This window comes from Oenanthe melanoleuca, chromosome 13 (genome assembly GCF_029582105.1).
Source record: "Oenanthe melanoleuca isolate GR-GAL-2019-014 chromosome 13, OMel1.0, whole genome shotgun sequence".
Classification (NCBI taxonomy): Eukaryota; Metazoa; Chordata; class Aves; order Passeriformes; family Muscicapidae; genus Oenanthe; species Oenanthe melanoleuca.
Window position 1 is genome coordinate 3,761,533 of NC_079347.1, and position 12,897 is coordinate 3,774,429.

The window sequence follows — 12,897 nt, forward strand, 5'->3', positions numbered from 1 at the left end:
CTGGTTTTAGCATTATTCACCCCAAAAGCAGCATGAGCCCCTTCTCCACTCACTGGCAGCTTTTTGAGCAGGGCATTGTTTGAGTTGTTCCACCCCCACTCCAGGCAGAGCATCCTGAGCAGGGTCTGCACCCCCAGCCCAGCCCACAGCTGTCCCTGAGCCAGCCCCCCTTCCCTGGGACCCTGGGGACACCACGGGAGTCACAGCATGGAGGGGACAAGATCTGCTGTGATGTGCCCTGCAGTTCTCACTGGCACAGAAAGCACTGAGCACGAGTCTCAGGCTGCTCTGATGGTCTGTGCAGTTTGTTTATTTAACAAATTGTGCTGCCAAGTGTTCTCAGCAGAGCTGTCTGGGACCCTGATGGAGCCTGGCCCGGGTGTGCAGCACAGACAGATTTTCCATCTGCCTGGCAGAGCTTCCCAGCAGTTTCTCCCCATGCTGCTGACTGAACTAGGTCAGGCTCTCACTGCCTTCCCCATGTGCAGGCCTGGGCACAAAATCACCCTGAGCTGTGAATTCCCTGCTCCTGCCTGGATCTGCCTGGCAGGATTGCTGTGTGTCCAAGCATCCTCTCATCCCTGGTCCATGTCACACCCATCCCAAAGCACAGGTGCCATAGGGTAGGAGCAGGATAAGCAAAGGAGCTTTTCCTGTTCCACACCATCAGTGTCTGAGGAAACCACTGTGGCTTCCCAGTCTCATCCAACTGGCACCACAGCAAAGCCCACAGGAAGCTTTCACCTGGTTTTTATTTCACATGCAATGCCTTGAGCCTTTTGGCTCACACCCAGGTAGAGGGGCCCAGCATGAGATCTGGGTTCTTACAAACTTGATGGAAACAGGCAAAAAGTGAGAATTTCTATCTGACCAATACCCAGGGCAGCCCTTGGAGCAGTGTCTGGGTCTGTCCCAGCTGTGCTCACCCCAGTGCCAGAGGTGAGCCAGCTTTCCTAAAGCAGCCCTTTTCCCAGGGAAATGCAAATTCCACAATTGCAGGGTTTGGGAAGGGGGGTTGTTCAGTGTCTGGGAGCTGGCTCTGCAGGAGCTCTGTGGGACTGTCAGCACAGCACAGAAACAGCCCTGTGCTTCCTCAGCCAAATGTTCCCAGTCCTCCCAGGAGCATCTAAACTGGCCCCAGCTCACAAAGCCAACTGTGCACAGACTTCATTCTTATGTTAGATCAGTTTCCACCAAGTGCCAAAAGCAAGCACAGGGGAAAGCTTAAAAATAAACCACTCTGGGAAGGATGAATTTGGGTGGAGCAGGGAATGGCAGTTCCAGCACTCTCCTGATCAGCTGATGTTCTGCACAAAAATGATTTACAGGCTGCAGGGCAGGGTTTGGAGCCCTGCCACCAGACACACGCCTGGCCCACACCTCATGTGAGATCCTGGAGGGGCCAGAGCAGGAACCCACAACCAAAGATGAGTCTGGTCAATACCAGCCCTGGCAGCATCCCAGAGCATCTGCTCCAGCCTCAGCTGCTGCTCCTGCCTTACCTGAAGCAATTGTTGAGGGGTTGTAATTAATTTCCAGATTTAAAACAAAATCCCAATCCTTTCCCAAGACAGAAGCATTCCTGCCCTGCTACCCCTATGACAAAGTTGTATTTTGTATTGCACATCAGCCTGAAGAACTGCTAAGGTACAAATTTGCATTTGCAGAGCTGCTGCTTCATGACTTTGTGCTTAAAATCAAGCCTGGAGTGATTGAAGTGAGTTTCCAGCCCTAGGACAAGATTTCCTTCCCTTTAATGCTGCAGGATAAAGTGTCAAAGTTGATCTACAGTTGGATCAGCGTTACCCATTCCCTGCTTGTGTGGGCAGCACCTACAGCAGAGAGGGGCAGCATCAATCAGAAATGATCCAGGCAGTCCCTGAGCCTTTCCTCCAGGACTGTGGGGGAGAGGCAGAAAGGAAAAAGCTCCCAAGCATCAAGAGCTTTCCAGCCACATGTGCGTAAAAATCTCTTCCCGTGCCACGTGACCGAGGAAGAGGCACAGATCCATTACACAATAATAAAAATATTCCTTTGGCAACGTGGAGCCAAAGTGGAGCTGCTGCAGGAAACTCAAACTACGCACCAGAAGGAGTAAAGCAGGAGTAAAAAGGACCCAAGTCAATCCTGCCCAGCACTCCCAGGACCTGCTGTGGCAGGACAGGGCTGGGGATCTGCAGCAAAACATCTGCCTGAAGCCCTGGGGGCTGCCAGCCCCTGTCAGGACCTCGCTGGGGAGACCAGGCTGGTGAGTAGATCAACTTTTCCTTTTTCTGCCTCTCCCTCCTCTTAACCTTAACTTTGAAAACTTCCCAAATAAGGTTCAAGTCACTGAGCACTCAGGTTTCCAAAGCCTGTACAGGAATCCGTGAAGGCAACATTTGCCAGTTAAAGAAATAACACCAAGAGGGAAACATTCCTCAGCCTCTGCTGGGAGCTCCCACCTCCTCCAGCCTGTCCCTGCGCTGGGCAGCTGCCGAGACTTGGGCTCGGGGCTGGGGAAGGTTTGGCACAGGAATTCCTGGTGTTTCTGCTCCAGGCTGGGGAAGGTTTGGCACAGGAATTCCCAGTGCCTGAAGCCAAGAGAGCTCTGCAGGTTCAGGACAGAAGGTGCATCCTCTGCTTTCCCTCCTTTGCCGTTGCTTTGTGCAGCAGCAGGGAACAGATCAAACCCCTGTTGGTGTAAGTACTTCCCTGGCCCCTATCAGTTAAATCTGCCCATTTCAGGTGGTCTGTCACTGCTGTCACACCTGGTTTTATCTAAATCAGCCTTGCACCCAAAGGCTCCTTTTGCTTCCACCCTGGGGATGCTGCAGGGCAACCTTCAGAGCTGGGAATTAGGCTCATGGGGATAATTATTATCTTGAGGATTAATTAAGACACCTTGAGGTGCACCAGGAAATTGTGAGGCAGAAAGATGGATGTTTTGTTTGAGAAAGCCTCAAATACTGGAAGGAAATAGAGAAGAAAGTCACAGTGTTTGCTCACTGCTGTCCCCTAATCCTGCTCCTGCCTCCCTCCAAGCAGCAATTCACCCAGTTTCCTATTTCCATGTGGCACAGGGTGGCTTCACTGGCCCAAAAATCACCATCCAACCACTGCACGTGCCCCCAAACCCTGCATCTGGCAGCCCTCAGGGATTTTCCTCTGGGATTTCAGCCCAGCTGCCCTGGAAGCAGCAGAAAGTACAGCTGGTGCTGACTCTTCCAGGCAGGATCTTTTCTTACAGAAACACTTCTCTAATGCACAACAGGCATTGGTCGTGGCCCAAAGGTCTCTAACCCTGGTGACAAAGCCATTGGTTAAAATGTCACTGGAAAATCAGTCCTGCTGCTGCACAGCCTCCTGTGCCGGGCTGGCTGCCCACACCACAGAGAGGGGAGGTGCTGATCTGCTTCCAATTTGCTTTTTGGAGCTCATCAGACCTTCTACATCGAGGAGCAATTTTCCTTTTAAGGTGGAACACCATGAGGTTTGTTCTCTTTCAAAAAGATTTCTCGAGGAGGTTATTTATAGATGCTCTGGTGGATGTGGTGGTGCTTTGCATCCCACACACGCTGCTGGGATTTGGAATGAAGCATTCTTGTGGAGCCATTAATTAGCATCAGCTACTTAGATACTCCCCATTCATCCAAGTACTGGTGCCCCAGATCTCCCAGCCTCGGGGGATTTTATTTGCTACTTTTTATCCCATCAGGTCAACAAGCTGGGTTGTTTCAAGGTAACAGAAATTATTATGGTAAGAACCTGTCAGAGGAGGAGCTGCTCTCCCACCTTTGGCTCCTTCTTGCACCTTTCTTCTCCACATGAGGCATTCCCAGCTTTTCTCCAGGTTATACTCCACAATGACATTTTTCCCTGCCATAGCTTGAGTCACATCTATCTCCAGATGCCTCTCCCTTCTCTGCCCCATTAGTGGGTTCCTGGGAAGCAGGGACGCAGCTTTCCTTGTGATCTCCCACTCCACAGGCATTTGAACGTTTTGTTTCCCTTTCCATGAACTCGGAAGCCTTCATTCAGCTTTCCACATGAACACTGGGTGGTGTTTTCCATCTCACAAGTCCAACCAATGCCTTTCAGCAGCAGCAAATCAGAGCTGAAGAACCAAAGGGCTTAGCAGCCAAATCCTGCTCTGGATCTGGTTAGCATTTCCCTCTCCTCTGCATGTTCTTAATTATAATATCACAGAAGTGGGGGCTCCCACTGAGCATAAATATGTAGGATCAGCTGGCTGGATTTGGAGCATCTAAATATGCATTTCCACCCCTCAGGAGCTGAGAGCAGGATGAGAGCTGAGGCCAAGGTGGAATTTAGCCAGTGCTTTAAGCATCTTATTTCCAGTGCAGGAGTTGCACATAACAGTACTGGGGAGCTGCTAAAGCTGAGCTGCAGTGAGGAAGGGGATGAGGCTCAGACAAAAGGCACTAAGGCCTGGCCCAAAGCCTACCCAGCCTCTCTTCACGTGATGGGCTTTGTGCTTTGAAGAAACCTCAGTGACCCAACCACAGGCAGGTCATGCTGGGGATGTTCCACCAAATCCCTTCTCCTTTTTCCACTCCCATGGTCCCAAGCAGCTGCTTTCTGCACCCCTCTGCATTGCTCCTGGAGTTTTGGGAGAAAAGAGCAAAACAAAATTAGAGATACAGGCTTGGAGAAGAGTAAGTTTGATAAAAATATTGGTGTGACCTAGAAAACTCCGTGAGCCAAATCCTTGGAACCACATCCCACCAAGCAAACAGCTCCCCCACCCTGCCCAGAGAGCCGAAGGATCTCCCCTTTTCATTGGGGTTTCCCCAGCAGTGGTGCCGCAGCTGCTCCCCATCCCTCTCCCCGCAGGCTGTGCCATGATCTCCGCCGCGCTGCTGCTCTGGACCGTGCCCTGCGTGGCCAACCACATCCTGGGCGGCTCGGGGCGGGAGCTGCAGGAGGGCGCCCAGCTGGCCTGCAGCCTGCCCGGGCCCCCCGGGCCCCCCGGGCCCCCCGGCCCGCCCGGCACCCCCGGCACCGTGGGCAGGATGGGCTTCCCGGGCAAGGACGGCAAGGACGGCCAGGACGGCGACAAGGGCGAGCACGGCGAGGAAGGTAAGGGAGCAGCTCCAGGTGAGAGTGGCAGGGTGGAAGCTGTGCTGAGCAGCCCCTTCGCAGCTCAGCTGCGCCAGGAATTCCCAGTGATCCCGCTCGTCCCAGGGCTCCGGACTCGCACCCTGTCCTGACAGGTTCTGTTGGCTTCGTTTTGTGCACAGTGACGTTTGCCCTGCGCTGATCAGGGCTCTCCAGAGGAGACAAGGTCTGGTTCCTGCTCCCAGGAAAACCTGAGAACAGGAACGATGGGCTGCCCGGGCACTGTACACCGGTCATGCTGACCTCACCAGAGCAAACCACGGAGCTGAGGCGGGGCTGTGCTCTGTGCTGCCGGGACGGCAGCAGGAGCAGCCCTGTGCTCAGATCCAGAGCAAACCACGGAGCTGAGGCGGGGCTGTGCTCTGTGCTGCCGGGATGGCAGCAGGAGCAGCCCTGTGCTCAGATCCAGAGCAAACCACGGAGCTGAGGCGGGGCTGTGCTCTGCGCTGCCGGGATGTGCTCAGCAGTGATTTCCCTCTGCCACACTAGAGAGCACTCCTGCCTCAGCAACGCCAGCGAGCGCAGCCCGCGCTCCCTCCCTCCTCCCTGCCCAAACCGGCAATGTGCAGAGCACGTTTCCAGCCACAGCTGCTTTTCGATCTGCTCTTGCTACAGCAGGTCAGAGATACGGCATAAATCCTCACGGTTTTGCTCATATCAGATACCACCGAGCCAGAATCACTGTCAGCCCAACTCCCTTCCCACCTAAGGCAGCCCCTGCCCCTGGTGTTTGCTGGTTCATCCCCCAGCTGGGCTGGGCTGAGCTGGGCTGGGCTGAGCTGGGCTTTTAACCACATCTAGATTTACTTTTACTTTAGTTTTAAGCAGTTTCATGCTAAATGTAAAAGGTAAAAAAAAAAAAGAGACATGAGATCAAAGGTATTCACCTGCTCAAAGTGAGGCTCTGAAAACTTCACAAACCTACCCTATTCTGTAAAACACAAACATTTAAAGCTTGTCTTTTAATTCTTCCTGTATCTCAAGAAAAGCCAGAAAATGGAATCAGCCTTTTGGTCCTTAGGACAGAGTTGCACTGTTACCACACCAGCTCCCTGCCTGCCTTGTCTGGTCAGTCTGGACAGATGTCCAGCCCTCAGTGGGATTTTGTTGGGATTCTCACACCAGCAACAGCTTCCTCTTAAATGAAATCCCTGCTGCAATGCTCTTACTCCCTTCCCCCTGCTGTATCAGCTCTTTCCCTCAAAAGTGATAAGAAAAACTGATAAGGTCATTTTTCTTCCAGGTCCCCAGGGCAAAACAGGAAACCCTGGCAAGCCAGGCCCGAAGGGGAAAACAGGAGCCCTTGGCAAGGCAGGGCCCCGGGGGCCCAAGGGATTAAAGGGCAATCCCGGGAAAATCGGGGCCCCGGGGAAGAAAGGGCCCAAAGGGAGCCAGGGTGAGCCTGGGCTGCCAGGACCCTGCAGCTGCAGTGGCAGCAGGGCCAAGTCTGCCTTTTCTGTGGCAGTGTCCAAGAGCTACCCCAGGGAGAGGCTGCCCATCAAGTTTGACAGGATCCTGATGAATGAGGGAGGCCATTACAACGCTTCCAGTGGCAAGTTCATCTGCAGCATCCCAGGGATTTACTACTTCACCTACGACATCACCTTGGCCAACAAGCACCTGGCCATTGGGCTGGTGCACAATGGCCAGTACAGGATCAAGACTTTTGATGCCAACACTGGGAACCACGACGTGGCCTCTGGATCCACCATCCTGGCGCTGAAGCAGGAGGACGAGGTGTGGCTGCAAATCTTTTACTCAGAGCAAAATGGGCTCTTTTATGATCCCTACTGGACAGACAGCTTATTTACTGGGTTCTTGATTTATCCTGATCAAGATTATCTCAATGAAGTGTAGCATGAGAAACTATGGGGGAAAAGAGGAAATGGGATTCAATCCAAAAGTGTGGCCTTACATGGGGCATGTCTGGGATTATCAGATGATTCCATATTTGCCTATGGGATTATCAGTTGATTGCACCCTGTATGGGCTATTTAGACCTTTCCTTGATGCCATCAGGCCCACAGGGCTTCCAGGCTTTCAGCAGCCTCGTGAATGTCTCCATCCCAAAGCCACCCGTTATATATTCCATGATTATTCCAACACACCATGGACATGTAACTCAAATACTGGTGCAGAATGCTTTGGCTATTGCATTGTTATAATAAAACATGGAAACCAACAGAAATTTCCTGGAGCTGAGCTGGGAAGTGCCATTGATACTGGAGATTGTCACTGGGCCTCCTCCCCTACATCCCAGCACAACCCTTGTTAATGGAATGAGGCTTTGCCAGCCACTTCAGAGGCAGGAATTTGTCAGCTGGAGTTGTAAAAGTCCCTCCCAGCCCCATCAAGGCAGTTCTAACAGCAAAAGCATCTGGTCTGCAAAGGAAGTGATTAAAAGGTCTTGTTTTTAAGGTTCAGGGCTCCTCTCAGGGCACAAAGTGGTGCTCTGAGCACCACTGGTGTCCCTCAGAGCACAGAATAAGAATCACAGAAGGGTTTAAATCTCATCTTGTTCCACTCCTGTCAGATACTTAGGGAAGCATTAACATGAGGATGTTTGTAATACCAAGAAAGAGACAAAGACAGAAGTTTATTTTATTTATTTTATTGTTGGCTTTCAGTGCATTAGAAGAGACTGGCCTTGCTGCCTTAGGCAATCTTTTTGCTGGTCCTTTTGTAGACTACACCAGAAGAAGTAGAAATCTGGAACAAAGAACAAACCAAAACTTTGGCTGAGCAGTGTAATCAGAGCTCCAGAGTCCCAGGGCAACAGCCCTGGGGATGGCTCAGAGCCTGTGCTTCACTTAAGATTTTCTTCTAAACTTTAAATTTTGAGGATTTTCTTTGTTTTTATGAACTGCCCTGGATCTTTGAGCACTCACCTCTACCAGCTTCCCCCCAGAGATCTCTGCAGTGTGGCGGTAGTTGGGGAAATCAGCTACAAGTTTCCCATCTTCCATTTTGACAGTTGCCTGTAAGAGAGAAAGGGTTCATGTTGCTGGGGTTGCTGGAATTTCTGTCACCAGATTCTGTAAACACCAGATGCTGGAAGTTTATGAGGCAGAGGCTGTGTGTGGCACAGGTGGCCTCATGCACTAAAATCCGTGGGCTTTAATTCTTGAATGTTCACAATTGAAACAGACATTTGTTCAATTTCCAATTCCTGCAGGTTCTAGATCTCTGCATCACTCATTAACACCTCTGAAAACAGTCCTGGCAGGCAGCCCAGGAATCAGTGATGATGGAATCAGGGAATCCCAGGATGGTCTGGGTTGGAAAGGGCCTTAGAGCCCCTCGTGTTCCACCCCCTGTCATGAATGGACACCTTCAATAGGTTTGCTTCTCACCCTAAATCCAAACCCAGCTGAGACTGGGGAGCTGAAGAGCTCCATGGATTTACCTTGAACTTCTTTCCTCCCATGGTCTCCATGTCTGCCTCGGTGCCCACGGTGAAGCTGTTGGTGGTGGTGCGGCCGCCTGGGAAGTGCTGTGTCCAGGTGAAGTCATTCCCATTCTGCACCACCTCAGTCACAATCTTGCAGTTCCTTCCCATTTCAGCCTTGTCACTGGGGAGACCTTAAACAATGACAACACAGAGTTTATCAAATCTAAGCTGAATTTGAACTGAAGGATGGTAGTGGTGTGTTTGCTCTCAGAGCATCCGGTTTGTTGTTCATTTCCTATGTTTAACTTTTTTACAACATCAAAGCTCTGAGTTGGAATTACTGATGTAAAGAAATATATTGCTACGTTAATGCATTTGCTAAAATAAATCTTGTATTCTATTCCCGAAAAAGCAATACATAGGAAAAAAGTACAGAGTACGTAAAATATTCCCTTCTCCTTAACCTACACATGCCATTCTTGGAACTTCATGTGTGGGACCTTGGGCCTTTGCTGTTTACCTGCACATACCTGTTTTTATATTTGCTCTTCCTCTTTAACTAGATGCACATGGAATCATGGAATCTTTGGACAGTTTGGGTTGGAAGGGACCTTAAAGATCATCCAACCCCCTGCCATGGGCAGAGACACCTTCCTCTATCCCAGGTGGCTCCAAGCCCTGTCCAGCCTGGCCTTGGACACTCCCAGGGATCCAGGGGCAGCCACAGCTGCTCTAGGCACCCTGTGCCAGGGCCTCATCACCCTCACAGGGAAGGATTCCTTCCTAATATCCCATCTAAACCTACACCCTGCAAGTCTGAATCCATTCCCCCTGTCCTGTCACTCCATTCCTTGGAAAGTCTCTCTAGTCTCTCTCCATCTTTCCTGTAGCCCCTTCAGGCACTGGGAGGCCACAACTGGGTCACCCTGAAGTTTCTCCTCTCCAGGCTGAACAATCCCAGCTCTCCCAGCCTTTCCCCAGGATTTTTATCCAGTCCATGCCCTGTGCCTGACCCCAGCCAGACTCACCAATCTTCTGCACAAAGGCGTCGTAGTTCTCGTCGCTCTCGAACTCGTATTTGCCTGCGAATGCCATCGTTCCCTTGGGATGAGCCTGGGGCAGAGGAGCAGCAGCTGGATCAGAGCAGGATGGATCAGCTGGGCTGAGCCCTGCCTTTATAAAGCATCCAAGCTCTCAGCTCACTTGGCCCACACCCCTTGGAAGCAGAACTTTATGGTCCCTGTGAGTCACAGCGATGCCATCGACCTGTGTGAGAATCAAGGTTATCAGGCAATTGTGCATCCCTGCCAATAACCTGGAGATCAGCAGCAATCAAGGCCAAAGGCTCCGTTTTCCTTTAGTGCAGATTTCAACAAAATTATGTATTTTTACTTTTAAGATTTCACTGGTTTTGCATTCAGGATGTTAAAATAAAGATGGACCATGCACCAGTTCTCAGCTCTGCAGAGAAGGACCTGGGGAAACTTGTGTCACCACCAGGCTTTCCTTTGCACTTTTGATTTAAAGGTGGCTGTTAAATGACTCTGACTATCTTGAAAACATATTTGACACTTTGTTAATTAAAACTCCTTCAGCTTAACCTCAAGATTGCTGAACTCAACGAAAGGAAACTTCCTTTCCCAGCTGGACCCCAGTGCTGAGGCCCCACCTGTAAAGGGCATTAGCACAGGGAGCAGGGCAGGGGTGGCACAGCCATGGAAGCCTCAGTCACTGCTCTGTTCCAGAAGGATCTGCACAACCTTGGGAAGGAGGTCCATGAACTCAAGCCATAAACTCTCCTGCTCACATAAAACTTGCAGGGACAATTTCTCTGGCAGAGTAACTCCACAGGGACCTTGGGAGAGAGATCAAGCTGGATAAGGAAAGCAGCCCAGTCCCGTATGAATGGATGGAGATAATCAGATTATAGGAACAGTACTTGAGTTTTTATGCTCCTTGTCCATAAAGATCAGATTATATTGATAGCTGTCCCATGATGAGATATAGAAATGCTGACAGCTCCATATAGACATGGATAGAATATTCCACAATCCCATGGAGTGATTCTGCTGGTGGCAAGGAGCAGTTATGCAGAAAAGCTCAGCACTGCATTTGAAGGTACCAGGCTGATGTAAATTCCAAGTGTGTGGCATTTGGAGACAGTGAACAGGAATAAGTTGACAGAGAAGTAAAACTTGTGGAAGCTCATCCCCAAAGGAAAAGGTCATCCAAAGTGAGCAGTGAATTCCCTCTGCCTCCCGAGCCAGCTGCCTCTGATATGCAAAACAGCCGAGTCTTCAAATGCTGCTGGGAACAGAGGGAGCTTTAAGGAGCCAAATCAAAGCCTCGGAAATCTTTACTTTGAGAATTTGCTTGCACAAAATAATAACACAACGTTTTTGCATTCCTTTTGTCTGTGGAGTCCCCTCGCCCTTGGGTGGCTCCCAGCAGCCTGCCAGGTTTATTAACCTTTCAGAAAGCCAGGCAGAATCACTGGGAGACAAAACGAGGATAAGGGAGGTAATTCCAGCAGTGACTGAGCCAGGCAGTGCCGGGCTTTGAAGTGCTTTTAGAGCTGGATTGAAACTGAACTGGGAGTACGGATTGAAAATATCAGTGGGAACTCTCCAGTGACCACAGAGCTGCAGTTAATGACTCCCTTCGAATGGAACTTGCTGGGGAAAGGCTGTGGAGCCCTGAACCAGCCGTGGCAGCCCTCCTTAGGAAATGCTAATGATTATTAATTCCTCTGGTACTCAGAGTAATCATTGCTAATGAATTCAGGATGAGCTCATTTGGCGTTAATGTGCTGGGTAATTCCAGGGGAGTCCTGTAAGCTCGGCCCTGTTAAGTGCCCGTTTAGTCTGGTCTGAGGTGCTGCAGCTCTCCAGCCCTAAAGAGCAGAGAATTCATTACCAGGACGGGGCTCAGTTATTGCACGGCTTGGACAGAGCTCAAAGACTGCAGAGAAATGCACCTGCCAAGTCCACAGGTGACACAGCACAGAGATGTGGATCTGCCCAACAAACCAGGAAAACAGGAGCTCACCTGGAGACAGAAACACCTGTGAGGGAGGAGGGCAGAGATCTTCCAAAAATCCTGTGCTTTTGGGGACTCTCTAAAAGAAAATTCAATTATTTAGTGTGACAACACTCTGTCAGGAGAACCTTCAGTGTGTCTGGATCTCCAGAAAAGAAATTTTCAGAAAAATAAGACAACCAAAGGATTAATCCAGGCTGGCACAGCCTCTGTAGGAAGAGCTTGGATCCCACTGGTGTTCCTGATCTCTGAGTGGGACCTCAGGGGGACTGCTGAGGTCTGGGCTGGGAATTACAGAGACAGAAAACTAAACCTGGGGAAAATGTACCTGGTACCACAACTTCTTGGGAATTTAATTCCCTCCTTTCTCCTTTAATGAGTTATCCTGTAGTAAATGTTATCAGTGGTATGCAGTTAAATGGGATGGGGATGCTCAGCAGAAATGGGAAGCTATCTTGATTTTTAACAACTACAACAGAAGACTTGAATTTTGTTAAGTCAGTGTGGATTTGTGTATCCTGAAAAGGCACAGGAAGACTAATTTTGGCTGCTCTCAATTTGGCTCCCACAAAACTGCTCAGATTCCTTTGAAGTATCATCCTTGGATTAAGAGCCACTGTGGAATATTCTGAACTCCAATGGTTTTAGTCTAATATAGACAATATTTCAAAGGTTGCTGAAAAGGAAGATATAATTCAACTTGATCTGTGGAGTCTTCTGGTCAGAAATCAGAGTTAAAGCTCCTCTCTCTATGGATCTTTTTATATAGAAATATATGAAGTTCTAATTAAGTTAATAACTGGCAGCCCTAAAGGCAGGAATCATTGCAACTCTTCTGGACTTTTCTGAGCAAACCCCAAAGCCACCCCTTTATCTACCCAGTTCATGGGCAGTGTTGTAAAGATTTTATTACTTGATAATATCTGTGTGACTGTCCTTGCTGGCATATCAGATAACACAGCTCCAAATGGAACTTATCCTCCAGGGAATCTAACTGGGATTTCCTCACATGGCTGTGGCTTCCAGAGAGCTCCTGCAGCTCCAGAGCATTCCCCCAGCTGTGCTTCCCAGGGCTCAGGCCAAGGAACATTCAATTCAATTCAAACACTGCTCTTTTCTTTCTCTGAGGGCACATCTGGTTTGCAGCTGACCTTTTGGTATTCCCAATTCCCTTCTCTCTGTGTCACCCCCTGAAGCCTTTCCTGCTCTCCTCTCCCCTGCAGCTCACCTGGGACAAGGCTCAGGTGGGGCTGGGGAGGAACCACCCCAGGAGCCACACAAAGAGAGATTTCATCAGAAATCATCTCAAAGGTAAGCAGGAGAAACCAATATTTGAGTGCATTTTT

The 12,897-nt window shown here is 50.0% G+C and overlaps 2 protein-coding genes across 3 annotated transcripts; one reads left to right on the top strand and one right to left on the bottom strand.

The window, feature by feature from the left end:
* Nucleotides 1-1,766: 1,766 nt before the first annotated feature.
* C1QTNF2 (C1q and TNF related 2) lies at nt 1,767-8,981 on the top strand. Its single transcript, XM_056502048.1, has 3 exons — nt 1,767-2,248; nt 4,837-5,082; nt 6,365-8,981. The coding sequence occupies exons 2-3, from the start codon at nt 4,845-4,847 to the stop codon at nt 6,976-6,978; spliced, it is 852 nt and encodes a 283-aa protein (XP_056358023.1). The 5' UTR covers nt 1,767-2,248; nt 4,837-4,844; the 3' UTR covers nt 6,979-8,981.
* Nucleotides 7,736-9,946, bottom strand: FABP6 (fatty acid binding protein 6). Of its 2 annotated transcripts, XM_056502051.1 has the most exons (4): nt 9,541-9,946; nt 8,528-8,703; nt 8,010-8,099; nt 7,736-7,830 (listed from the first exon to the last, which is right to left on the bottom strand). In XM_056502051.1, exons 1-4 carry the CDS (start codon nt 9,605-9,607, stop codon nt 7,777-7,779), a joined length of 387 nt encoding a protein of 128 aa, XP_056358026.1. In that variant the 5' UTR covers nt 9,608-9,946; the 3' UTR covers nt 7,736-7,776. The 2 variants fall into 2 exon arrangements, with proteins under 2 accessions (XP_056358026.1, XP_056358025.1); XM_056502050.1 differs by lacking the exon at nt 7,736-7,830 and having other exon boundaries at nt 7,932-8,099.
* Between the last annotated feature and the right edge of the window lie 2,951 nt (nt 9,947-12,897).

Bases quoted from the DNA above. Each gene is read 5' to 3' on its own strand.
- C1QTNF2 (XM_056502048.1), top strand. From the start codon at position 4,845: ATGATCTCCGCCGCGCTGCTGCTCTGGACCGTGCCCTGCGTGGCCAAC. The intron at 5,083-6,364 runs GTAAGGGAGCAG...TTTTTCTTCCAG, and splicing joins GGGCGAGCACGGCGAGGAAG to GTCCCCAGGGCAAAACAGGA.
- FABP6 (XM_056502050.1), bottom strand. From the start codon at position 9,607: ATGGCATTCGCAGGCAAATACGAGTTCGAGAGCGACGAGAACTACGAC. The intron at 8,704-9,540 runs GTGAGTCTGGCT...TCATTGTTTAAG, and splicing joins CGCCTTTGTGCAGAAGATTG to GTCTCCCCAGTGACAAGGCT. The intron at 8,100-8,527 runs GTAAATCCATGG...TCTCTCTTACAG, and splicing joins TGGGAGGAAAGAAGTTCAAG to GCAACTGTCAAAATGGAAGA.